The following is a 27,842-nucleotide window of genomic DNA, read 5'->3' on the forward strand; positions in this document are numbered from 1 at the left end:
TAATCAGCTTTTAATTCTTTTTAAGACCCCGCAGACACCCTAATGACAACCACCATAACAACACATGTCTAACAAAAGAGTAGTTATTTTTTAAATCAATACAGCCTTTAACTGCAAAAAATGCAGATTGTAGCTTTAAAATGCAGAATTACATTACATAAAAATACTTTTCTTTTCTTTTGTTTTACAATCCAAATGCTACGAGTGGTCATCATAACTATTATGCTGAAAATGTTTCCGTACTGTTCATGGTATCATGGTCATGCATATGCTATACACATCTGAAGTGATTTACAGCTGCATGATAGGAGAAGTTTGCCTTTAGTCTAGGGAAGCTTGTTTAGACCTTGCATGATCAATATTTCCTTCATAGTGTTTTTGAGTAAGTCAATAAAGCATGCTGTTTAGTAATGCTGCCTACACAAACATATTTCTGTAAACTTACCACAGGAGTTGGATCAGTGAAATCGATCAGGTTGTCAGACACTGGGGCGCTAACAGTCAGGTCAACCTCCTCTGCTTTAGCCTATAGAATGTCACACATGTTAAAAGGAAAACGTGTTAAAATACCAAATAACACAATTAGTTTTCATAGTTTCTAACTCCTGCATAAGTAAAGGAGAATCTTTGTAAACATTATATCCTCAGTTGCAATTAGAAGTGAAGGTCTATACACTCTGTGGACAGGAGGTTTACTGAGAGTCAGAACAAATCAATAACAGGATGGATGAATGAGACTTCGTCTGTGCAATCAAACCTGAAGGTTTTTACTCTCCTTCCCTTAAAGGGTGAAATGGCTATTTTCATTCCTCAATTGCATATGCATAAAAAATAAGTGGCCCTGTTACCTTTGGAGCCATGGCTTCACCAGCAGAGTCCAAGGGCAGCTTGGGAACTGAGGGGGTTGAATCTTCAGCAAGCACTTCGGCACTGATAATATCAAACAAGGCAGAGAAAAAGGATATCAGGTTTGTGTGCCTCATGAGAACAAAATCCATAAAGAAAGGAATTTATGTAAAATTCTGGATGTATAGGGGTTAAAACGTTGTCTTTGGTAAATTATTTGATGTATTTTTCTTGTTTATGTAATTTAAAATCCCCTTTATTATCAGAATACCTCATGCAAGATAAGACACAGTCCAATGCCTCATACCCTGAGGTATTATAACAACAATATGTAACAGAAATTTAGCAATTTACAAAGTCAATTAACTGATATATAAAAAAATGCCTTCATTTAAGATGTGATTTACCACATATTAATAAATATCTTGTTTAAGAGCAACATGAGCTGATATTCTCCCCTACAGAAGAAAACAGAGTATTGTGAATATTTACTGCATTGCTGAGCATGAGGCCCTGCGGCCGTTGTGAAGTGTCTGGGCAAGCGTCTGCAAATGTCTGTATTTTTGTGTCATCCTACTGTAAATACTTATTGAGCAAGGATGGCAGCAGTATCCAGGCAGAACTTAAGTCATGTGACTCATCACGCCCAGATGCACATAACCACAGAGACACACACCCCCAAACCCATACGATGCTCCAACATGCCAACAGATGTCAGCAAAGACTACAAAAACCAAACACCTTTGTCTTAAACTGGAACATTGTGAAATGTATAATGCATCCGTTTTATGCTCCATTCGGAGAAATGCAGGCCTATGAGACTGTTTAACACAGTATTATTAGTAATTTAACAGATGGTGCCAGTATAGTGAAGCCATTTGTCATATTTTTTTACATTTTCATTTGTTTTGTCAGTTCCTCTTATAATCACACAAAGGAAGAGGCCAGATTTTCTGCCTTCTGTCCTTTGAACAGACGAATAAGTTTAGTCATTGTGTATTTAAAAATGTATATTAAAACCTCAGAACATTTGCTATACTCATCTATATAACTTGGATTCTAACATGTTAAAAGTTTAAAAAGCACCATTTGACTTAAAAAAAACATTGAAGGGGTGTTAGGCTGCCCGTTTTCAAATCTGGCCTGCAGCTCCTTTCTTGCATGTATCACCCCCACTCTCTCATCCCTACTTCCAACTTCCCACTGTCCTCCTCTTGAAATAAAAGCATACAAAGCCTAAAAATACATATTTTTAAAAATACATTGAAGCTAAGGCAAAAAAACCAAACAGATCTATTGTGTCTGACTTCTCTGCAGCTATTCTCAAGATTTCTCCTCTATACTCCCACTTTCTCTTGCTTTTATTTTACAGCCACAGTAGGGACATTAATACCTACACATCTAAAGTGACTGCACACAAAGATATATATATATATATATATATATATATATAATATATATATATTTATATGCAGACAGACTGACCTGGCCCCTGCTGATGAGACCAGTGAGGCTGGCTTGAGCAGGTCCCAGGAGTCTTGAATGTCTGGGCGACCGCTAACAGACAGAGACGTGTTACTGCCCATGCGACCTGTACGCACCTTCAACCTGGAAAACACCATCATATTTTTGTTTGGAGCTTAAGTTTTATTTTTGGGTGTCTTCGTGAAATTTGTGAGCGTAAAGGAAAATATGGCTTTCAAGATAGGGTTAAGTTGATCCGAGTTCAAGCTTTGCAGAAAAATATACCAATTCCACACGAATCAAATATAAATGTGTTACAGGCAAGGAGGAGATAGTGTTGACATTACATTAAAATATATTTTATAATAGAAAATAATTCCATGTCATTTATAATAAACATATTATTGTGACAAACGGCATTTCCAATTCTAATATGGCTCGTTCTCCCCTTATCATCTCGAGCCAGTGACAGTCTCCCTCTAATAGAAGACAATGCAGAGCTTTGCTTGTAAGGATGAGCTGAAGATGATGTAATGTTGTGAACTACTATAATAATCCTCATGAATATTCAAGTAGTTAATCGGCTCTAGCAGGAGGGAGAGCACTGATTGGCTGGGACAATGTGTTGACAGTTGGCATGACTCAGGAAGACTGAGGAGGAGGAGGGAGAACTTCAAGACAAAGCCATTGTCACTGGAACGTCAGTGAAAATGGTTTTCCTCCTCCTTATGTGTACTCTGGCATTTCACTTCAAAGTGCTTCAGAAAATTAGCAGTGGCTTTGTGTGAACGTACCTTGCAGAAGCCTCCTGGATGTTACAGTTTTTATCTCCGACCATCACCACATGTTCCTCCATAGATCCCTACACAGGAAAGCAGAGTGATAAGCATGCAGGCAGAAAGATGGCAGACTGGGCACGGATATTTGTTGATATTCAAATTTAGTTCTGCTCTGACAGAAATATGTAATCCCAGTTTTTTAATGCAAGGTCTGTTATCATATCCAAGGATGATCACTTAACAACATAATGCATCAATGTTTGGTGTAAAATCACCAAGGTAGTTTGAAAGTATTGTCTGTCTTCTTAATGTTCAGTTTTTGGGACTTGGTCCATCACCTTGAGTGCAGCCTCAGCTTGTGCTTTCAGGATGTTGCTCTTTAGATCCTCTGGGGTGCGCAGTGGAGTGACAACTGGACTGCTGCCTGTGCTGTTCAGACCACACTTCTCTGTGAGCTTCACCACATCGTCCTGTTTGAGAGGGGTTGAGTTAGGCCCCGATCCCATACAAAAAGAGATAGAGAGCAAAATTATGTTTTTTCACATCTGAATGAGCTTGACCACATACTTTGCCTCAAGTTTAAAGTGGACAATTAACAGGTTAATTAAAGAATAAAACCTCACCTGATTATTCATGGCCACATTGACATTGATGTTGTTTCTTGGAGTAGCAGGAAGTGGACTACTCTCCAAAGCCAGCTGCTTCAGACGAGCTGATGCTTCTAGAGAGAGAAAAATGTTACATTTTAAGACTTTCATTTTGAAACACAGGGGCCATATTCACCGGATTACAGTTAACTGACTGACTGTACTTTATCAATGTGTCATGCAAGAAAAAGTGTCCAACCCTTGTGGGTTTTTAAGACACCAGAAATACCATTGCATTATTCTAAAATTCAGCAATTCATTACAAACAGTTACTAAGTTGCATGATCTTCTCCCAGGTCAGTTATAAACAAGACAGTCTGCCTTTTTTCCCAATGAACCTAAATTAAATACAACCAGGCTTCTTGCCATTTTTTCTGAAATGTATTATTTGTGTTTTATCTTGATTTACCACAGATCTGTATTTTCAGCACCATTCTAAGACAATGTTCAGGATTATCTGTAGATCTGTTCATGTTCAGCCACAGTAGTTTATTGTAACTATTAGGCTGTGAAAGCTACTGTATAGTTTTCACTGTCTCTGAATGCACTATTGTGTATATTAGACTTTCTGTCAGCTCACCAGCAGTGCTTTTTAAGACTACTTTTTAAATTAACTCATTACATTAGAAGATGACTGCCATTATAAAGCATCTTTTGTTACTGCATTACCAACGGAGATAAGTAACACCAACAAAAATTAAACCCCTTTGTAACCAACAAAAATTAAACCCCTAATGTAGACTATGTTTACAGAAGTATTTGGCCATACCTGTAAATCATTGAATTTAGATGTTTCAGTCAGACCTGTTGTCACAGGTGTATACAATCAAACACCTTGCCATGCAGTCTCCATTTGCAAACATTTGTGATCCTAAATGTGTCTTTCTGAAGAGTTCAGTGACTTCAAGTGTGGTACTGTGATCAGTGTCATCTTGCAGTGAGACTGTACGTGAAATATGTGCTGGATATTCCACAGTCAAATGTAAGTGATACTTTCAGATACTGTCAGAAAACGGAAGTGTGCAGGAGCTTCATGAATGGGTTTCCATGGCTGAGCTGCTGTATGCAAGCCTCACATCGCCAAGTCCAATGCAAGGCATTGAATGAAGGAGTGTAAAGCACACTGACACTGGACTGTGGAGCAGTGGAAATGTGTTCTGTGGTGTGACAAATCACACTTCTCTGTTTGGCAGTCAGATAGGTGAGTCTGGGTTCAATGGATGCCAGACGAACGTTACCTGTCTTACTGCACTGTGCTGACTGTTAAGTTTGGTGGAGGAGGGACAACGGTATGGGGCTGTTTTTTAGGGTTTGGGCTACACCCCTTATCTCCAGTGAAGGCCAATTTTAATGCTTCAGCATACAAAGACATTTTGGACAATACTATGCTTCCAACTTTGTGGCAGCAGTTTGGGGAAGGCACTTCTCTATTCCATCATGACTGTACACCAGTGCACAAAGCAAGAACTATAGAGACATGGTTTGATGAGTTTGGTGTGAAAGAACTTGACTGGCTATCACAGAGCCCTGACCTGATCCCAATCACCTTAGGGATGAACTGGAACAGAGGCCTTCTCGTCCAACATCAGTGCCTAACCTCAAAAATGCTCTACAGAATGAATGGGCACATTCCCACAGAAACACTCAAAAAGCTTATGAAAAGCCTTTCAAGAAGAGTGGAGGCTGTTGTAACTGAGCTTTTTTTTCAAGTAAGCAGATTATTTTATGGCCACATTGCTTGAACTGCAGAACTACCACGTTAGGTTACTCCTTAGACTGAAAAGAGTAATTAAGAGTATCTGCTACACTGCTCACCTGAGAGGCTTAGAGGTTCTTCTCCAGGGACACTGGGGTTGGCATAGGTGGTGCTTGGTCCTGCATCCTCTGTTGCTGTTACCGGTGGAACTACAGGAGCTCTGAGGACATCATCGATGCATGTTTCCATCAGATCAGCAACCATGGGCATACTAGAGAAAGAAGATAAAGAAAAGAGGGGGATAAAAGGTAGAAGGTGATCAGAATAGATGGCACAAAGCAACTGTGTTTGACTACAAGCATAAAGAGAAACAAATTACATTGCAATATGAATTGAACAAAAGAATTCTACATCCAAACAACGTACCTGTATCATCCACAGGACATGATTTGACTCTGAGAAGATGGCAAAACTCACTCATGGGTATATTTACAAAGAAAATGTGCAATAACATCCCTTTATCAGGGAAACATGAATAAAAATTAACACTGTTGAAGAAATAAGTCTCTTCTATAAAATACAATTGCCTTGTATCTCGAAAACAAAACAAAAAACAGAGATTGGCTGTTTGTGAAAAGGATTATCATATCATAATATCAAATAATTGACAAAGCTGGCGGCAAAAGCAAGTAATCCAGGTTGAAAGTTATGTATGGAAACAAAGGAGAGTTTCTGTACTTTTTCTGAATAGAACTCTGCCACTGAAATAAATCAAATCACCAAAATTGGTCTAAACAGTTTAAGTTTCAGTCTGTGAATTATCTTCAAAACAAGCAATAACTTCAGTGTGAAATAACATGGGTCAAAACCCACAAACTTTAAAGTGAACAGGCATAAAACATTTGATACATGGGTTTTTTGGAGGAGCTCTTCTAGCAGCAAAAGTAATTACCTCATATAAATGTAGCCTGAAGACACAGAGAAACATAAGAGGTTTATATTACTGTATACTACCTGAGGGGAGAACAGGAGCTAAAGCACACAAAGAAAAGAAGAGAAATACTACGCTTCGAAAAGGACTCATAAATCAGTTGTGAATAAACATCCCCACATGTTTAGTAATTCGTGAAACAAACAGTAAGTTTATACCCGACCTTCACATGGGCATTAAACATACGAAAGGAGGTGGAAAAAGTACAAATGTATCTGTACTTTGTGAGCTGTCCATCTCTAAATCCAAACTATCAGTATTTTGTTATGTTGATCCTAGTTGTCTATTTCATCATTTTTTATTGTACTACATCAAGTCATGTTGGTAGTAATATTGCTGTTTTAGACTTAACATCTTGCCAAGAACAGAGGGGTGTACCACAGTGTGAGCTCAACATAGCCAGGCTTTCTTTGGTTAAGTAAGCTTGACTATAACCTGACACGTCAGATGGAAGTGTTTCACACATCCATCTGGTAAACCTTTCATACACAGTGTTTGGGAAAGGGCAGAGGCTCTGAAAAAAAAAAAACACTCAGAGGGTGATTGGATGAACGTTCTGTCACATGTTTATTGGCTAATCAGAGCAACAAAACACGTGACGTAGCCGCTACCAAGGAGTAAACTCCATAGAGAACTGCATAAAGTGAACCATGGCGACTGTAGACATGTCAGTACACAACATTTATCATTTTTGAAAAGAAAACATCTCACTGCTGTTCTTTGTTCTTCTTTTACCAAAGAAATGTCATCAAGTTCGGATAAAACTGGAGTTTTAACAGTATCCACGCTAATGTCTTCCGCCGTATCTGCACTGGTCTCTGCTTGCTTACATCACGACTCCACCACGCCCAAAGTACTGCCTCTCACCGCTGATTGGCCCTGTCACGTTCTAACCGGGCCCAAACTGTTCAGACGGGAGCTTAGCAAGATGGATTCACCAGTGAGGAACACGGAAACAGGCATATCCATCTGCTTTGCAAGGTTAGCTTGACTAAGCTTTGAGCTTTCAGAGGTGTGTGAATCCAATAATTGCTAAAATAATCTAAATATATATCAATCAAAGCATGCAGAGGGCTTGTATCCACCTTTCATTTTAATCATTTTTCTTGATCTATAGTCAATTAAGATCATTATTTGGGTTAATAAACTTGTTAAGCCATTACTTTTTATCCCCATTGTCATCTCCGTTAGATACTGTAACTTTGTCAGCTGTTTTTTTTTAACAGTGGCAGATGATGTTTGTGTTCATTTGTCAAAAAAAGCATTATTCTCTGTTCATTTTTTTGCTTATTTGTTGAAATACCCATTCATCTATATAAAATAATCACTCATTTATTTCAAAAGACTAGTCATGACTAGTGACTAGTGATGACAAATCATGAGTAAAAACATAAAAATCATTTAAAATAATGCCTTTTATTTCTACAAATAGTTACTGAATAATATCTACTAAATAATACAATAATACAACTATAAGATAACTGAAAAATTAGACATTTATCTTGAATCAATAAAATGAAAATTAAATACATTTAAGTGTGACTGGCAGTTATAAAAAAACAAGATATGATTGGCAAAAATGTAGTGTTTTGAAAAAAAAAAAATGCTGATAAAAAATCCATTCCTCCATACAGCTGTTAGGTGAGTCAAATTTCCAGTTTTCCCTTCTCAAGAATGAGTGACTAATATCTTGCTTTTTTTCTCTTACACAAATCTAATGGACATATACAGACAAAAAATAAAGTTTGACATTGAATGTGACATTTAAAGCCTACTGAGTGTGGAAAAGACATACTGGTTGATGCAGCATGCAATGGATAATTTCTGAGGCCCAAATTTTCCTTATTTAAGGTTTTCTGGGGGGATTACTTTACCAAGTAAGATTTACTAAAGCCACAAGTCACCATTGGAGAATCACTGCTTTAAAGTATGTTTTAAGGAGTGAAGATTTGGGTCTGAACTACATTTAAATATCAGTATCAGCTACAATCATTTAGTAAATATCGGCATAGTAGTCCAATATCGTCCAAGATCCATCATATCATGAATCCCTACCCATAAAAAAAGAGACAGAAAACTGAGTTTATGCTGGACAGACCTGGCTTACCCTCCAAACTCACGTCATGGTACACCCCCCAACAATGACATATGATCACCAGAGAGTGGACGGCATTTTTAAATGGATCAGAGACATCTTAATTGACAGGGTTAAAATTATCAGTTGACCTGAGGTGGAGCTTCCTCTAAAAATATCACCTCCATTTGTGTGCATATAGTAAAACATAAAAAGCATTAAAGTGATCAGTTACACAGAAACAGAGTAACTGAATAGCTTCTGTGTCAGGCATTACCCTGTCTTTATTCTCATAAATAAGGTTCAACATACAATCCAGAAAGATAAACAACCTTTGGTCAGTGATGTTGTAAACATTTTACTAAACAGTACTATTATCGTCTTCATTGGTGCAGCTGTGCAAGAAACGTTTCTTCAGTGGTAAAACTGATGTGTAGGAGAGAAAGTTGTAAATATCAAATCTACACGGTGCAGATGCTAATCCTGCATCTACTTGACGGTTTGAGCCCCTGTTGTGTCTACACACCTAACCAAACAAAGTGAACAGTGTACATAAGGCAGACGATTAAAAAATGCTGTTCAGTGTTGATCATCGTCATCATGTGTTCTTCTGACTTCTTGAAAGAAGTTAAATAAGAAGGCAGGTACAAAGAGCAAATTCTGCTTAGGTTAGCTTAATACTAGGCAAAGAGAAAACAGTTCAATCAGAGACAAAACCGCATATCTCAGCAATTCTAAAATGTGTTTGACACAAGAAAAAAAACAGACCAACATGATTACCTTATAAAATATAAATAGCATTTTAGAAAGGCAACTTTGAGAAAACAAATGGAACACTTGTATCCAGCTTCTATATTTGTTTTCTATGATAGACTAACAGTCTCTGGAACAAAATCTACTGATGAAAATTACAGTGAGCTCATACAACTTCATTTTAAACAGTGCAGCAGATCCTTAATAATGCAGAACTGATTTAATATAAAATACAGAAAATCACATTTTCTTATGAGTAATCATTTAAAGGAATGGAATTACAATCAATCATACAGTGTTTTAAATACAAAAGCAAGGCTGTTTCTGAGATTATTAACCAAGGAGGACAGGTTCAAACCCTCAGGAAACTATGTGGCTCCTGTCTCCTTGCAGAGACGAAAGTAGAACTGAATTCCTAAGCCTCACATCGATACCATTTCACCCAGCTGGCCGGTATCAGTATGAGGTTAAGAGTGAAGGGCAAAAGACAGAAGGGGAGGGGTGCAAATGAGGGAGATAAAATGTAACGGAGTGAAAAGGGGGAGAAAGTGGACAAATAAGGATAACTATACCGGGGTATGGGTGAAAAAATAGTAATACTAAATACAGTCAGGGACCAACTGAACATTAAGAAGAAAATGGCATTAACCTTCTTTCAGTTTCCTTCATTGAAGCCTGACTGATTCTTTGATACTTTATGCTGCTTGTGTCGAGGAATGTTTCAGTTAATAAGGCTTGTTTGTGTTCACAGCAAATGTGTCCTTCCATGTGTTAACCACGAATATCAGAAGTTTTTCACCGGTGAGTCACTGCAGAGTCACTCCCGTCTATCAATCTGCTGCCCAATTTACTCAGTACAGAAGGTGACGCCGTTGTCAGCCGCTTGGATCCATTAAACTCCTTTCTAGGGAGCTTTGATGAGACATGAGCAGGGAGGATGAAGGCAAGAGGAGACCTGGGAGGAACAGGTTAGGGGGAAAAAGAGAGGGGAGGGGTCAAAAAGGAGGGTGATGTGAACTGATGGGGAGTAAGGGTATGTAAATTATGAGTGAGATTAGAGGGGAAGGGGAGCATTGAATGGAAATAATGGAGAAAAGGGAGATTGTATGCAAATGAGTGAAGGAGATGCAGCTTGTTTGACACTGGCTTTGTAGAGAAACGGGGAAAGAGGAAGAGCAGAGAGGGCCGATAACATGAGACTGAAAGAAAAAGGGCTTCATTCATAAAAGTACAATTCACTAGATATCTTGAAATGCATTCTCATTTTATAGCCTGTCCTTTCATGTTTGAGCAGGTCGGCTATGAGGCAGCAAGCAGGTTTCTTTGATGATTTTCTACTGGAGAGATAAGAGCTTGTTTTGGTTTTGTCAAAGGAGATTATTTGCTCATTTTAACCTAATCCTGGGAAGCAATGCAAGTGAAAATAATTCTATTTTATTTTAGTTAATATAAAACAGCATAAATACATAAACAGAGGGTTTATTATGACAAAGGCAGCACTATCAGGATAGTGTTTATTTATTCAAAACTAAAATATTGCTGCTACACTGTTACATACTTAATTGTTGAAGCCTGTTTCAGACTGGCTGCGTGTTTTGCTGCACACATGTGCTGAGCGTGTCTGCTCCGGCTCCTGTCAGTGCAGCTTCCACACTAGGTGTGAGTTTGCTGTGTGTTAGCTGCATCTCCTAGGTGTCAATGCCCCGGCATTCTTCTTAAGTTTTACCTTAATAAACACCCCTACAGGTGACTTTATTCAGTGTACAGTGGAAGTGTGTCTGTACAAACAAAGGGAATTTCTCCAAAGAAAAGCGAAACAGGGCTTTTCCTTTGAAAAGCACAAACTAGAAGTGCATTCATACAGTGTTTACCTTTTCTCTGACGTATTCTACCATTGTAGATATTTGTGGCCTTCATCTGGGTCCTCAAGAAACAGAATGCAAACTTGTTCTAAGAACGTGGATGTACATATGTGCTGCAACACGGTAAAAACAGCTCTTCATTTATCATTTTCCCATGGATTTTGGTACAAACTGTGCACGGCGATACCTTGATTCTTTAAATTATCCACGCCAGAGCTGCACAGAGTGACAAATGAGGCTCAGCGCACATGCAGGCAGTCTGAAGCCCTGACTTGATAACACGCAAACAACCTGAAAATCAAACTGTGTTGCGGCAAAGACGTGTCTAGTCTGAAACTGGCTAACGTAGGCTAGAGCGGCGTTTCCATGAAGTGGTTGGGTTTAGCTTGGTTTGACACAGTAAGCAATAATTTGGATTTCTACTATCAAAAGTTGCAGAAGTACCAAAATAACTAGGACTGTCAAAGATGACTTCTTTCAATTGCAATTAATCCCAGAAATTCTGTACTTAATCATGATTAAATCACGATTAATTGCACTTTTTTATGGTCTTTTAAAATTCCACTATTTTACATTCAAAAATGTGTTTGTGTTGCTTTCAATTTTTCTACAGCCTTAAACCAAGGGCAACTGACTTCCTGTTAGGACACTGACCTGCTATTATGGGTAGATCAAAGATTTTAACATGAACTTTACCACAAAGAAAGGAACTTATAATAGTTCTTAAAGGAAATAAGGAAACAGTAAAAAGGTAAATATTTGTTATCACAATGATCAGATGACTTCTGACTTGTCTGCTGAGCTGTCTGTGAATTTCTAAAGTGAAATAAGACATTCAGGAGCAGTGATGGACTTATTTTATGTCACTGTGGCTGCAGGAAGATGCTGATGTGGCTTTACCTAAGTGTGTTGAAAGAGACAATAAAGCATGAGATTCATTGGGATTAAAAAATATAAGTGCATTAATTGTGGATCTTGAATAATCACAAATAACTTGATTAATCTTAATAGCACTGAAAGTAACTGGTCCATACTTTCCTACTGTTTTTGCTCCCTACTGTTGGGGTACCAAGTGTACCCATCTGACCCTAAAGAGTGAAGCGAGACTCACTGAAGTCTACTGATTGGTTGCTCTTCACTTTCCTTGCAACAGGTAAAATAAAGGACAGACACAAAATGTACCATGTTTTGTACTAAGCTCAACAGCTTTTCTCATTCATGTTGTCATAAATATGCTCTGAGATTCTGCTTAAACTGACTGGCAACTCAGTTCAAGGTGACAAGTTAAGAGCTGCAGTGATGTGTTTTTTGTGTACAAGGCTTTTCTAAGAGCCCACACTATGTTAATTACAGGAGCTGGCTCCAGTTTGGAAACCAGTTTCCTTTGACCTGTTGTTGTTTAACAGACAAATTAAACACTTGAGTACTAAAAGACCAGCTCTTATTACTGAGCTGAACCAAATGCTCCAGATCTTTAAAAAAATCTGGAAACCATGCCAAACTGTCCTGAACCAAACCACAACACTTGGTGGAAAAGCACCGTAGATATCTATGAGCAACCAGAATTTGCAACTCCAGTGTTTCAGGTCTGATAGCTATACCTTCACCTTCACCTTTTTCAACTTTGTTATGTTGCAGCCTGATACTACGGTCAAAAAACGAATGAATCATTAATCTATACTCAGTACCCAGTGTTGACAAAGTAAAAACATTTCTTTTAATTGCAAATGTATTATTATATCACACTGACATAAGTATTCAGACCATTTGCAAAAACACTTGAAATTTAGCTCAAGTGCCTCCTATTTCTCTCCATCATTGCTGAGATGTTTCTACACCTTGTTTTGAGCTAAATTAAATTGTTTGGACATGATTTGGAAAGGCATGATCCTCTGTATAGACAGCTTCACAGCTGACAATGAATATCAGAGAAAAAAAACAAGCTATGAGGTCAAAGGAACTGCCTGCAGAGCTCAGAGGCAGGACTATATCAAGGCACAGAACTGCAGAAGGCTACAAAAGAATCAGCTGCACTGAAAGATCCTAAGAGCACAGTGGCCTCCATAATTCTCAAATGGAAGAAGTTTGGCATAGCCAGCCTCTTTCCAAGAGCTGGTCACCTGGCTTAACTGAGCGACTGGGAGAGAAGGGCCTAAGTAAGAGGTGGCCAAGACCCTGATGGTCTCTCAGACCAAGCTCCAGCTAGAGATCTTGTGTGGAGATGGGGCAAAGTTCCAGATGGACATCACTGCATCTTTTCACCAGTATGGGCTCATGGTGGCTAGACGGAAGCCTCTCCTCAGTGCAAAACACATGAAAGCCTGCATGAAGTTTGCTAAAAACTCAAAATGAAAGTCACGTCAAAGGAACTGCCAAGTACTCTGAATGCAGTTCCTTTGACCTCATGACTTGGTCTTGGCTCTTAAATGAATTGTCAGCTGTGAGGCCTTCTGCAGAGGTGTGTGCCTTTCTGAATTATGTTCAAACCACTTATTTTACCACAAGTGGACTCCAATCAAGGTGAAGAAACATCTCAGCAAAGATCCAGAGAAATTGGAGGCACTTGGACTAGATTTCAAGTGTCTGAATATTTATGTCAATGGGATTTTTTTTTTTTCATTACCTTTTTTTGTAAATTTCTGTTTTCTCTGGGTCATGATGGGGTACTGAGTTTAGACTAATGAGAATATATATATATATATTTTTAAACAGTGGCATCAGGCTGCAACATAGCAAAGCTGACAAATGTGAAGGGGGTCTAAATGCTTTCTAAATGCACTGTATCTAATTTGTGTTTATTAATGTAATGCTGAAAGTGCTGGGATGCAAGATTTTTCATAGTAGTAACAATAACATTTGGAGTGTACGAGGCAAGACAGCATATGGTTTCCAATCGCCACTGCTACAGCAAGTAACTTGGTCATTGAAAAAAACCTAAATGATTAGGTCATAATATCATGACTTCACATTTAAATGACGTAGTTATTTCTATTTTTATGGATAAAGTCTCATATAATCAGGAGAACTGAGGATTTTAGAGCCAGTGGTTATCATGCTCCATGCAAAATCCTCTGAGGTATTGGTCTAAAAGCAAAGGAAGAAAAGCATGGCATAAGAAAAGAAAAAGCACCATGGATTAGTTTGATGTGTTAAGAGTTATAGCAAAGTCTCTTAAAGCGTTCTCTTGAAATCCGCTCAGTCAGCTGTAAACTGTTGCCATGGGATAACACCCAAAACAAAAACTGATAGGTCATCTCAGTGTAATACTTTGTGCTGATAAAATTCTGAAGAACGTGCTTGTTTTTGTGCTAGTGAGTTTTTTCATAACTAAACAAGCTGATAAGAGATGATAAGGCTCTACAAAACTCTCAAGAACACCAAAACTGCTGCTGAGTAATGTGGGCCGGTGCTTTGTATGCAGTTTGGGTAAACTTGCTTAAACACGTAAAAAAGAAGTGGGGAGTTAAAGGTTTATATACTCTACAAAAGTGGCAAAATGAGAGTAAAAGATACTGGATTTTGTTTTTTAAATTCATAAGGATTTACTTAGAGTGACATGGTCTTGGGACAGGCATGTAGAGCACAACTGGTGTCATCGGTAATCACTCTGGTGAAAAAGAGGCTTAATCCAAAGTCACATCTGCCCATCCCTGATTTTTTCTTTCTTTCTTTGTCAGTGAATGAAGAAAAAATGATCGCTGCTCAATAGAAATGAGTGACAGTCAATCCTCTTACAACAACTGACCAGAAATGTTCTTTACTAGCAGCAGGATCAACCTAAGCTGTAAATCTGAATGAGCTTTTTTTTTACTCTGAAGTCAGAGAAGTCTGAGCAGGAAAGGGGAAGTCCTACTACACAAGGGGACAAAGTGTGAAACAAAATATGCAGTTTCAAATATCTATTTTAATCTCAAGCCTCAAAACTAAATCCTCTGTTTTTCTTTCTATTTTCTTTAAGCTGAGTGGCAAACAAATTCCACTCATCTTTGAATATCATTCAATAAATCTGTGTAACATTTTACAGCTTAGAGAATAAAACAGGGGTTTGCAGAGGAGCAGTGACTCAGAGAATGCACAGCATGTCATTAGATGACTGAAAGCAAAGACACCTACACACTAGAGTTGAGCAAAGTCTTGTAAAGAACAGAGCCAAAGCCAAAATCAAGTCCCATCACTGATTAATGATGCCAAACACAAGATCCTTGCAGAGCATCCCAAAGATCAGACCATTCCCTGCACCGATTAGGTTAAAGTTTCATGCTGATCAGAAGTGGACAGACATAAAACCATTGCATGAAATCCCATTTCCAAAGCCAAATTGAAAAAGCCTGCCACTTCATAGCAACTGATTTGTTAAGCCAGAGCGATGGCGAGGTTTAGTGTTGGACCATACCTACCTGGCCTGCTTCCACACATGATCAATTTGCCCTCAGTACATGTTTATACTGGAACACACAGGGGAACAGTGGTTTGTAAGAGGTGAGTGCATATATACATGTGTGCACAGGCAAATCTGCTTTTTCATTCAAAAACTCATAAAAAAGCATTGCACAGAAAAAATGAAGGATTGCACATTAACACATGACTCTTGGATGCAGAAATGTTGAGGCATTAAAGGCAAAATGCCAACACAGGACCTGAGAGACAAGAGTACTGGAAACATAAAACTACATACAGGCAGATAAAGTAAACTGTGTCAGTTTAGAAAAAGTATGTATGTCAAACTAAAGTTAAGACAGTCCCAGAGTAGGTCTGCCTCATATGCTCATGTTTTCTATGGCTAATCACGTCTTGACAGTTGGATATTGAGCTGCTGCATTCTAGTCCTCTACTAAGCTCAGCCTTCCACTTGGATATTAATATGCACACAGACACACATGGATCTACCTCTTTATGGTGTTTAAGAGAGCCCCTAATCTTTTATTGAAAAGCAAAATGTAGGGTCATGCAGAAACAAATACAAAATTGCTCACAAGTCTAACTCTCTTTCTTCCCTGGCTTCTCTGGTCACAGCAAGACATGGTGAGTGGATAAGCCGTGTTAAGCCACTCTCATGGCATTAGACCGTGAAAAACACACCAAGCTATCTACCCATTTCTTTTAGCAGGGATGAGTTTGCCTTCCTTAACATTCCATGAAATCATCTCATTTCCCTAAGCACAAAGATGTTGCAAACTGCCACCGGTATGCAGAATGAAACATCAACTACCTTAGCAATAGAAATCCTTCCATTTCTTATGTAAATATTCTCTAATGGTTGCATGGGGCATTTTCATCAAATACTGAACTTAAAGTGAGTATGTAAAATTGCCAAGATAACCAAAACAAAATAAATAAGGAAGATGAAAACCAAAAGGAGGCAGATTAAGGTGTAATTTTAAAAATTTCAGGTACCAACCTTCTCTTTTCTCCACCAGGACTTCTGGGTAGAGCCTCAATTTCCATCGGTCCACAAGCAGAAGCAGCTGCAGGACTGACCACAGGCACGCTGGACCAGGCACCTCTACTGGAGGCAACCTAAAGAAAAACAGAGAAAAACACATCAAAGATTAGGAACATACGGACACAAAGTTGGAACAAAAACATACAACAAAAATGCATTCTTTGTGAAGAGATTTTGTAATAGCCATTTCCTAACCATAACACTCAAGTGAATCAGCTATTTCATATATGAGGGCATAATCATTATCAGTGTGATATCCTTGCATGTGCTCTAACTCTGCCTTGATGGCCTTAGGTTTGATTTCTTACTTGAGAATCTTTCTAGGCTACACTGCAATGCTTAATTTATCCCTGCAATGGAAAAGAAATTCGATGATGCACATTCATCTCTGTTCCTCACCTTGTCTTTGTTGGAGTTGACTCCATTGCCAGGAGAAAGAGCCCTAACCAAGAGAAAAATATGATAAAACCAAGAGACAAATATCAACGATGTTGAGAAATACTAAATGCTAAACATGTATTTATGCTGTTGATAGCTGATGTGGTTTCAGAAACAATTTATAGTTTGTGTCTTGCCTTTGTAGATGTTTCTCATGGACCTAATTTTGATGTGAAATTTGGCAAAAATTTGGACCAGAACATTTTTCCAATATCACTTTTCATTTCAAGTACCAGTAAATCAGGTGATGATAAAGCCAAACTCTTTCAGTAGGCTAGTGTTAAGGCCGCCTCAGACTACATAGCTCATCGTCAAAACTTGGGCCTGATTTAGAACGTCAGGAACGGCAAACGGTCATGTGGTGTGACATAATTAATGACGCGTCCAAGACGCTCCACCACCGAAAAAGCAAACAATGTCAGAATTTTTCTTACATTGTTGTCTAGTTTGACACCCTGACCTGACGTCAACGACGTGAATCCTGACGTTTACCAACAGGAGGGCATTTCCTCCTTGTCCTTGTCTTTGTATCATCATTTACAAAATTTACCACATTTGATCCCCTTTTTTCACTAAAACTTATGTGTTCATTTGGGGTTTTTTTGTATTTATGTTATTACATGCATATCTTAAGTTCTATCTGAAGGACAGCCAGTCCATATTGTCCTCCTCTTGAGATATCCATAAATGTTATCCATAATATTTCTTATTTTCCTTTTTTTAAGAGCAAAAGACAACTATAATCACTTAGCGCTTCTGTTGTAGAGTGACACTCTTTGACCCCAACCCCACCCGTCAACCTGTGAACTCACACCCAGTCTGTTGCATAGTCTGACATTGGTGCTGTTGTGAACGACCAAAAAAATTGTGTAGTCTGAGCCGGCCTTTAGAGCCTTCTGAAAGACACTCTATTAAAAATTTCAGCGGTTCAATATCTAGTTGCTTTAGGAGGAACTGCATCCTCTCAGTGAAGATCAGTCCAATCATGTGTGATAAGAAGTCACTGGAGCATTTATCATCATAATGTTTTGAGTCAACAGGTCCCATGATGGCTTTAAACTACCGCTGACAGTCTTTAGCACACACACACACACACACTCATATCCCTTTAACAAAGGCTACCTCTGTAACAAGATTACAGTCAGGGCTTATGGTGTAACTGAATGAATTAAGAGACAGAGTGGGTGAGTCACAACACTCTAAGCAATAGTACTGCATGACTGTAGACAAATTCATGTTATTTGTGATTAAGCAACTTTTGGTGCAATCTCTGGATTGTTGGTATCTGTCACAAATGAAAAGATAACTATTGTGCTCACTGAAAGACAAAATGTATGCAGATGCAGGACTAAAAAATCCTAGACCGCAGAAAAAAAGCAGAAAGGTCAGCATACACATTGTACCGGACCTTCCTACTTTTTGTTTTTTTTAATCAGTCCCAAATGAGACAAGAGCAGTGAATTCAGAGACAGTAACAATAGGACAGGATTATTCTTGCATTAAAAATGCACAAGAAGGACAGAACATAATTCAATTAGACATTGGCACAAAAATAACTGTGATATATCAGCATACTCACTCATTAGGACTGAATGTTCCTGTAAAAACACACAAAAAGCAGACGGTAAGTGTTTTGGTCAAAAAATTATTTGATTTAAACGGTTAGTCTTGCCTGTGGGATACTGACACACATGTAAGTGTATATATTATCCATGTATTTTTCTATACATAAAAATATAAATATATATTTTTAAAAAAATAGAATTAGGCAAGACTTCTGTTTCTGCATTTCAAATTATGTGCAATAGTTTGCTTGTGCTAAAAATACAGGAAGCTGATGTGTGTTTGCATTTGTGTATTTCTTGCACTGGGGAGGTGTATTCAAAGGGTACCATGAGACATAAATCACCCTGGTATACAAGCCACAGTTTTTTCTTTTATTTTTTTATGATCTTCAAAGGGAAAAAAAGGTTTAAAGCAGAGCTGAATGATTTGAGAAAATGGTTCAGCTCTAGTTTAGTCTTAGTTTAAACCCTCCTTCTGTGTGACGATTTCTTTCAGCCAAGTCCACAATGTATAGTTCCTGCACAGCTCTGTTTCTCCTTCATGCCTGTTTCCTGTTTTTGCCATATGGAGTTTGTGCATCTACTAGTTACAGTACTGTAACTAGTCACTGTTGTGAGACAGACTCACAGACCAGGAATTGCTCTTCTGTTTTCTTGTTGACCTTACTGAGGAGTGTTTCATACCAGCACTTAACAGTGACAGTCACACTATTGGTATACTTTCCCTTTTCTTTAAATGCACAGTTCAGACATAACAAGGAAATAGAGTGATTAAATAGTGGTACCCCATCAGTCTAGTCCAGGGGTGTCAAACTTAATCACAGGTCTAAGCTAAGAGCCTAACAGAATCAACATTTAACCATAAACTGTCATTTGAACCAGTAAAAAAACAACAGGGAAAACTAACTGAGCACTGATGATAAATGGTTTTGAGATTAAAAAAAGTCAAATTATAAGTTTCACGGCTCAAAATCTGTGATGAAAGTCAAGCTTATTATTTGAAAAGGTCAAAACACAAAATTTGAAGTCAAAATAACGATTTTGAAGGGCAAATATATGAGGTAAGAATGTTAAAGTCTCGAGTTTTAAGAATAGAAATATTACATAAAAATAAAATTCATGAGTTTAAAAGGTAAAAACATGAGTTAAAATTTTGAGTTGTGAGTCCAAAAGGTCAAAATGTGGGATTAAAATTCAAAGTTAGGAGTTCAAAAGCTCCAAATATAACTTTGAATTCACAATTGTGAATTTAAGAGGTTGAATTTTGATGTAAAAGGTCAAAATTGTGAATTTAAAAGGTCAAAATATGAAATAAAAAGTCAAACAATAAATTTGATTGTGAGATTCAAAATTGAAAAAATGAAATGAAAACAAAATGATTTCTTTTCCACATTCTGGACTTTTTATCTAAATATTTTTACTCTTTACTTTTTCACCTTTCAATGGTTAAGTTTACATTTTTATACTGTAGTAAATCTGCAGAGTTCTTATCAGCAAGCCAATGTCAATACAGATATGATACTGTTGTACCGGTGGACACAGGCTGTTGTCTGTGTTGTTTAAATTCAAGCAGGTTCTGAGTAATGTAGCTGCCACTTGCAACACACAATGAATGGGGATGAATTTTCAGTTGCATTATGTCTCATGCAGCATATGACATGGCAGCAACAGGCACTTCATACTGGTGTTTAAGTTGCCCCTGTTGTAGGGCTGGAAAATTAACCAAAATGTTGATTAAATTGCAATTTGTCCAACTGTAATTTCCAAATCGCAGAAGGTGCAATATTTCTTTGACCTGAAGTGTGCTTCAAAGAACCAGGTAATACATATTATCGTGGCAGAGATGTTATGCTCTACACATCATATACACATTCAAGTGTGAATTTTTTTCTACAATGATTTGCAAAAAGTCCTACTTTCCTTGTTTTTAAATGTTGGCATTTGAAAAGAGAAAGAAATGAAATCATTCCCTTCAACATATCCCTTCAAATTTGCAATTAATCAAAATAAGAGCAATTAGATATTTTTTCAAAATCTAACAAATACTGTTTTTTTATTATATCTTATTTTGCATGTTTGCAGAGAAATACATAAGATAAGGAACTTAAAAAAATAAAGCATATTAAATTGCAATCGCAATATTGGAGGAAAAAAATGCAATTCTATTAGAGTTTTAGATGAAAAAATAGGTGTTACAGTGTGGCGTACACACTGGATTTTGTGGTAAACCCTGATTGTTTTGTTCATGCATTGTGTGAGACTGTGTGAGCGTGGTCCTCACCTCTGTTTTGCATAGTTCTTCTGGAGTAGCGTCGACTGGGCCTTCTTTCAAAGGAGGCAGACCGCCTTGCTTTACTGGCCTTGGTTGTCTGATACTCTGTCTTTCCACTAGTCATACAAACACATGCAAAGATAAAAAAATAAAAACACTTTAAAGCACTTTCATCATTTCTATAATCTGCTAAATAGCAATCTTGATTACTGCAGCACAACACTGGATATATAACTGTGATGAAATCTGATTGACCAGAAGGGCGTAGTGATGACCCCTGCTGAACTCTGGACCCATCCAAGCGATAACCTTCTATTAATAACAAACCCTCTAACCTCTGTGTTAGATCAACATTACAGTCAATGCTTATCCAACTGGGCAATGTTTAAACACACACAGAAGGGAACTAGCTGGCTACTGTGGTATGTGGACACTGAGTGCCTGTCTTATACCACTGCAAGTATCTATGTGTACACACGTGGGGTTTTGTATGTACAGAGAATGAAACTATGTGCAAAGCTAGGATAATCTCTGTTGATAAGTTCAATCATACGGCACGGAAACAAACATGAGGCTCTCTATGTGTGGCAGTAAACCCATCAGCAGTTTCCCATCCCCCACCAAGTCTTCTTTTTAAGTAAGCCCAGCTGCACTTGTCCCCACAACAGTTTCAACTGCAGCGCTCTTCCACCTAGCAAACACTGCTGGTCTGAATCTGCAGCCTAAAAACATTTCATGATGACAGCACACTTTTAAAATTAAATATATTTGCCAATATATTTGCTGCCAATAAGGTGACCTTGAAAAACTGTTGTTGGCAACCATAATGAGTTACAATAAAGGACCTGATTACTTTGACCATCATTTTTTCTATTTTTAAGTTTTTCTTTGTTTATTTATGAACCCTAAGACCTTTGCTTTTGCTTGAACTAGGTTTTTGTGTTGACATAAACTCTGAAATTAATCTATTTTCTTTTGAAGAGATAAAAAAAATCAATGCAGTGGTTTCTTTTTACTTCATTTTGTATAGCACTTAATATGCTGACTTGCAATAAAGCAGAGCTCAACATTAATAGGTACAACTCAATCCAACAAAATCTGTTTTGCTACTTTGCCATGGGCACTGAGAGTTCATTTTGAGAAAATAAAAATGCGGGTGAACTCTAAGTCCTGTGATTTTTTTGCAAAAGGATATTGGAACCTTTGAATATCAACCCACTCAGCTTATAAAAAATGATCATTTTCTCTCTATTCTGACATTGCATCTGTCTGCATTACCTGTATCTGAAGCGTGATCCCATGCGAATGAATCCAGAGCGTGCAGAGTTCTTCTGTACCGGCCCTCTCAGCCTAAAGAAAGCATGGTGCTCTACAGCACACTTCCACAGGTGCTTACAGGCCTTAGGGTGATCCATCCTAAAGACAAAGGTATGCTCCTGTTCTTTGCCCTGGGGAAGATTGGCACAAGTTAAATGGATGGATAAATAGATGTGGATGATACAGAGAAGATGATAAGTTCTGAGTAAATGACAAACTCTTGGGCATCACCAGTCAGAAGAACCTGTTATCATGGCACAGTTTATGTTCCAAGCTTCCCATGCCATATTTACTAGAACACATTTATGCATTCAGAATCCGCCCTCAGTCCTTGCCAACATTACCTCAGTAAAACAAAGCTCATGTGCTAGCACATGCTTGTGGTAGGGGACAAATACTGTATGTTAAGAATGAATGGGTGTACTTCACTGTGCAAATGCAACCTCATTAATCCAATTTCTCATTGAGACATAGATGAAAGTCTGCCCAGCAGTAAAGCCACGGACTACACTAACAGTCACACTGGTGAGACTGTTTTAAGATACATATCGATGTCAGGCCGAAACTTCCTATCTCCTTTATTCATGATTTTGACTGTCTTTTCACAAATCTGTCTCCCATATCTATCTCCAACACTATCCACTGTCCTCCTCTCTAAATAAAAGGCACAAAAGGCAGAGCAAATAAAAAATACTCAGATAGCTCAGCACAAAGTCATCTGAACTTGTGTTATCAAACTTTTACGTTTTTGCATTCTTATTTTCCTTTACAATCCATAACAAGGTTACTTTCCAGGATTAAGATAGTGTCATAATCATCAATCTACCCAAAGTCGCTTATCTTCTTTCAAAATAAAACACATCTGTATTAAAACAGAAATTCAATTAACCTTATTTTAACACAAAAATCCAAAAATGAGACAAAAACAGTACTAAAGGCAAAATAATGCAATTTCAAAATGTGAAAAAAGCTGAAATTGATAGCAATTTACAACAGGAATTCTGGGATCAATCACAATAAAAATGTAATGATTTGACAGCCAAACTAAAAAAAACACCTGATGATGGTTTAATGTTACAATTGCATCTTTCAAGTAAAAAGTTTGTTCCCCTTTTAAAGTGATGCATTTAAAGACAATAAGGCGAACTTAGAAATCAAAGTAGTGTCTAAAATGCTCTGTATTATTTACTTCTTAACTGGTAAAGTACAGTTTGTATCTATTTTATTCAGAACCAAAACAAGCTCTTCTTTTCACTTTGAATTCCTAACAAACAAATTTGCCTTCACATGGAACATTGCACACAAGCTTGCAGACAAAGAAACATTCTTAGATTTCATGTAGACACCTGTTCTTTTTTTCTTTAACAATGGGATTTAACTGTTTCATTTCCAATGGCAGAGACAATTTACCATAACTATCTGACAGTTAATCTTACCAGAGCTCACTGCACTGAGAAATACTGCAGTGTTTTTTGTCATAGTTCCAGCTCTGATGTTCATACCAAGAGTGTGTGACTAACAACTTGACTGATAATTGAGAGTTCACGTATAAACAGTTAATTTTATGGTGGCCAGATTAACATACAGTATTTAACTGTTTTGGACATAGTTGGCAGACAAGTACTGCGCAAGTGTGTGTACGTGTGAGTGTGTGTTTGTGTGTGTAGGAGAATAGTGCATACCAGAAATACCAGAGGGGGTAGGCTTCTTTATTAACCTCACTCAAAGACCTCCAGGACAGACATAAACAGACTCTCCTCCTCTTTCATATACTCTTGCCTCTGGGTGATACATTACTACTGTAAGTCTTGTTTCATTTAGATTCTGAACCAATCTTTTCTAGGGCTCAAGCACTACAAACGGCAGTCTTCAGAGATCTTGTTTGTTCAATCTTTAAAGCAATTTTTTTTAAAAAGTCTTGCTTACTGTACCTGAGTTTGATCAGATCTCTTTTGAAAATGTCAAGCATGTCTAACTGAGATTACTGCTTAATAAAAGTTTTTAAAAATGCCGGGGACCAGGGCTGTATGTTACAGAGGTTGATAGTCTTGTAGCACAAGACAAAAACTTGCAGAACAATACAAGTTATGCCTGTTACATCTCTAAAACAACTCAATTACTTGTAATAATATGCTTGGTAAGTGAATATGCTTTAAAATAGCTTTACAGCTTTTCAGTAACAGCCACAACACAAAATAGTGTATGCTTTGAGCCAACCCAGTCTATCCCCTACAGGTGATGATATCCTTGCCATCTTTGAGACGCAAATTAAAGTTCAGTTTAAAGTCACATGTGCATGGCTGACACGCATGCTCGCATACACATTTCTCTCTCTCCCAACCTCTCATAGCACCATACAATTTTTTCCAATAATACAAAATCTGCTGCGATTTCAATACAATTTCGATTCAATTCAGGATCCTACGATTGATATCAGACGATAGGATGCACCAATTTCATATCGTCACCGTTTGCCAATCTAATAGCTGAAATTTATCTGTGCTTTCATTAAAAATCTGTGTTACAAGACAAACAGTATGTGTTCATTGAACAATGCTTTTTCATGTTGCAAATGTTATTTTACAAAACTTAAAATTGAGAGCTCCTCATTAACTTTAAATCAGGAACATAACTAGAGATATTTGTGTTGATTTAAACACATCAAACATTTTCAGAACCCCACATTGTTATTTCCTTTCATGTATTTTGATCACACTAAAGGGATATGTTAAAAATAACATTAATAATATTAATAAGAAATTTCATGGCCAATAAATTAATCAAATGAAGGCTTTTTAAGGATCTGTAGGAACCCTGAACTATGTCAGAAAGATGTCTACACAGCCAGGAGAGAAGTGGATATCCTCTCAATCTTGGCTGCTAGCTGTTAGCAACAGCCATTACCTCTAGTTTGTTTGAAACCTCTGGATGTCTCCCAGCTGGAGGAAACTGTCAACAGACGTGTGGGAGGAATTTCAAAATAAAAGCGAAGATTTAAGTTGATGGTTTGGATCGATGTTTTGACTTTCTTTTCGTCTGATTGGATTATCAATTAACTGATCTATTCAATGTTTGTGAAATTTTAGAAAGTTTGAGGGAATGCAATATTCAAAGCAAACAAATGGCTACCAGAGGTCACCTTTGTATAGAGCTACATCAGTGTTGGATTCTAATGTTTCCAGACTGCATCTTCTATTTTCAACAGATCTATAACCTTTTTTTGAGCCTGCTGAAAGATTTTTTCTATCTGGATGAATAATTCTGAATTCTGAGAAAGCACCTCTCTGATTTATGTGAACATCAGAGGACTTACGATTCCATTCCTAATTAACTCTAATAAATTGGTTATTAACTCACAATTCAGTTTTTATTTCTTTATGGCAAGCAAAGTTCATTCCATATTACTGTTTGGAACTTCAAGCTGGCAACATAAAGACTGCTTCACTGATAACACAGTAATCAATAAAGCAGATTAACAATATTCATTCATGCACATCGTTAATCTGCTTTATTGATAACACAGTAATCAATAAAGCAGATTAACGATGTGCATGAATGAATATTTCAGTTCTCAGCCCTTTATGTATAAAAGGAGTGTGTTCGTTGTTACCTGTTCATCATCTTCTACTACCACAAGTGTCAGTTTGCTCTTCTTGAAATCCAGAGAAGTGATCTTGGGCCTACAAAAATAGACACAAAAATGATGCAGAAATCAACAAACAAGCACATGTTTCTACATACTACTGAGTGAATGATGAATGCTAAAATATTTTTGATTACATTAGTGTACATTAGTGTAAAAAAATTAAGTTAAATGGATTTGGCAAGGATACCAGAAAAAGAGGCCGATCTTGGTTTCTCCTTCAAACACCAGAACTCCAGTTGGTGTCAAACCCAGACTGTACTCATTACCGTCTCTTGCCTGCAGGGCAAATGCAGAAAGAAAGACGAAGAAAGGACATCAGACAACATCAAGTCTTTCAAGTGCTTATGTGAATTTTTTCCAAATTCCTGTCTTTCCTGAAGGAACTATCAGCTCAGGGCAGAGAGTCCATGCTTTGTGTTGGAGTTACCTTAACCATATGCATGTCCACACCATACATTTCTAGCCACTTGGCTTTATTCAGGTAGTTAATTTCAGCTTGGGCTGGTGTCTGACCTCTGGAAGAAAGAAAAGAAAGAAGACTGAGAAGTCTTTCAATAAACAACATAAATGCAGCTTACTGATGAATATAATTTTGCTAGCCTGCACAGAATAGTCACTACCAAATGAAAACGCATAAGATATGCTAACTGTTAACCATCCCTTTTAAATCAGAACTGGTTAATGTGAGTGGCCCTTTGTTAAATTACCGATTTAGTTATGGTGAAATGCTTACCTGCACTCCTTCCATGCATTGTATATCGCCAGCTCGACATCCTCTGTCTGATTGGGAATGAAGCGAAATTCAGAAACCAGGTCCAAATTATGGTCCAAAGGATCACAGTCACCAAGCTCAGCTGAAAATACACAAAAAAACATACTATGAGACAGAGATGTGTCCTTTATACCAGTAATAATAAAATAATTATACCGTTTAAAACATGTTCTGACAACAATTGATATCCAGACCTTTTAGACAACACACACTTCATGGAGAGAGGTAGAAAAGTAAATAACTCAGGAAAACAAAACCAAAGCAATTCCAGCTTTAATAGAAAAAATAACAGTAGCTGCCCCTGTCACACTTTCCTCCACTGACAGCAGTGTGGATTTCTTCCATTTGAACCTCAGCAGATGGTTTAGGATGCTGTGTTCTGAGCTTGTAAAAACATTTGAAAACTTAGTAAAGATCTGTATAGGTCTTTAGGACTTAAGATCTTTACACACTGGGTCCATTATTTTCAGATGCTCTTTTTTGGGGGGGGATCTATAATCCGAATAAACGTCACAAAATCGAACCCTGCACCGTTATAGCCTGTTTGTAGGGTACGAATGTATGCCTTTATCTGTTAAAGTTCCATGGTTGATCTTCACATAACACACAGCCAAAGACTAATGAAAGTTTCGGCAAATTCAATTCTGGTCACACCACTGGTGTGAGATACAAAGGTCACAAGCTAGCTCACTTAAAGAACTGTTTTTAGGACTGTTTGAGACTGTACAAGTGCACAGACTGGACTTGAAAGAAGAATAACATCCTTAAATACTGCTTTAGTGTCCACTTAAACCTTGACTTTAAACTCCCAGAAGACAACCTCAGGAGGTCTACCTCCAGCTGTTAAAGTGGGTAATCCCTAAAACCAAAATAAACAAATGATCCCCCTTCAATGTGAAAGCACAGATAACATGTAGCATTAGGTCATGGACTGATGCTTATCTGCTTTCCTTCTTCTCTAGAGGTCACTCATTAATCAGGAAAAAAGACTAAAACAATAATGAGGTTAAAAAATCCCTAATCTAGTTGATAAATATTATCTTGAAAAGCATGAGACAAATGGATAAAACACAACAAAGTGATCCTAAAGAAAACAGAAATAGAAGAGAGACCAAAAGCCTTCTGATTTCATTTTGCTGTGTTTGTGTAGAAAGAAGAAACTAGGACTTCACTTTTAGAGTCCAGCTGTGAGAAAAGCCTCAGGAAATAGAGGAGAGAAAAGATAAGCTGATCCTATCCCTAAACCAGTAAATGTCAGTGGACCAACATAACTCTAA

The 27,842-nt window shown here is 37.6% G+C and overlaps 1 protein-coding gene across 2 annotated transcripts in view; it reads right to left on the bottom strand.

Annotated features, from left to right (window-relative positions):
• epb41l5 (erythrocyte membrane protein band 4.1 like 5) overlaps positions 1 to 27,842 on the bottom strand; it is a 52,757-nt gene that overhangs the window by 6,172 nt on the left and 18,743 nt on the right. The window contains exons 8-23 of one of the 2 annotated variants that reach the window (XM_041807695.1): positions 26,527 to 26,647; positions 26,221 to 26,308; positions 25,981 to 26,069; positions 25,758 to 25,827; positions 22,109 to 22,278; positions 20,840 to 20,946; positions 18,573 to 18,591; positions 16,955 to 16,997; positions 16,511 to 16,629; positions 5,552 to 5,703; positions 3,713 to 3,810; positions 3,428 to 3,559; positions 3,105 to 3,172; positions 2,332 to 2,454; positions 849 to 930; positions 446 to 526 (exon numbers count right to left, since the gene is read on the bottom strand). In XM_041807695.1, the coding sequence (XP_041663629.1) occupies positions 446 to 526; positions 849 to 930; positions 2,332 to 2,454; positions 3,105 to 3,172; positions 3,428 to 3,559; positions 3,713 to 3,810; positions 5,552 to 5,703; positions 16,511 to 16,629; positions 16,955 to 16,997; positions 18,573 to 18,591; positions 20,840 to 20,946; positions 22,109 to 22,278; positions 25,758 to 25,827; positions 25,981 to 26,069; positions 26,221 to 26,308; positions 26,527 to 26,647 (1,562 nt within the window). The remainder of the gene's footprint in view (positions 1 to 445; positions 527 to 848; positions 931 to 2,331; positions 2,455 to 3,104; positions 3,173 to 3,427; positions 3,560 to 3,712; positions 3,811 to 5,551; positions 5,704 to 16,510; positions 16,630 to 16,954; positions 16,998 to 18,572; positions 18,592 to 20,839; positions 20,947 to 22,108; positions 22,279 to 25,757; positions 25,828 to 25,980; positions 26,070 to 26,220; positions 26,309 to 26,526; positions 26,648 to 27,842) is intronic. The other variant, XM_041807696.1, reaches the window with a different exon arrangement.

This window comes from Cheilinus undulatus, linkage group 15 (genome assembly GCF_018320785.1).
Source record: "Cheilinus undulatus linkage group 15, ASM1832078v1, whole genome shotgun sequence".
NCBI lineage: Eukaryota > Metazoa > Chordata > Actinopteri > Labriformes > Labridae > Cheilinus > Cheilinus undulatus.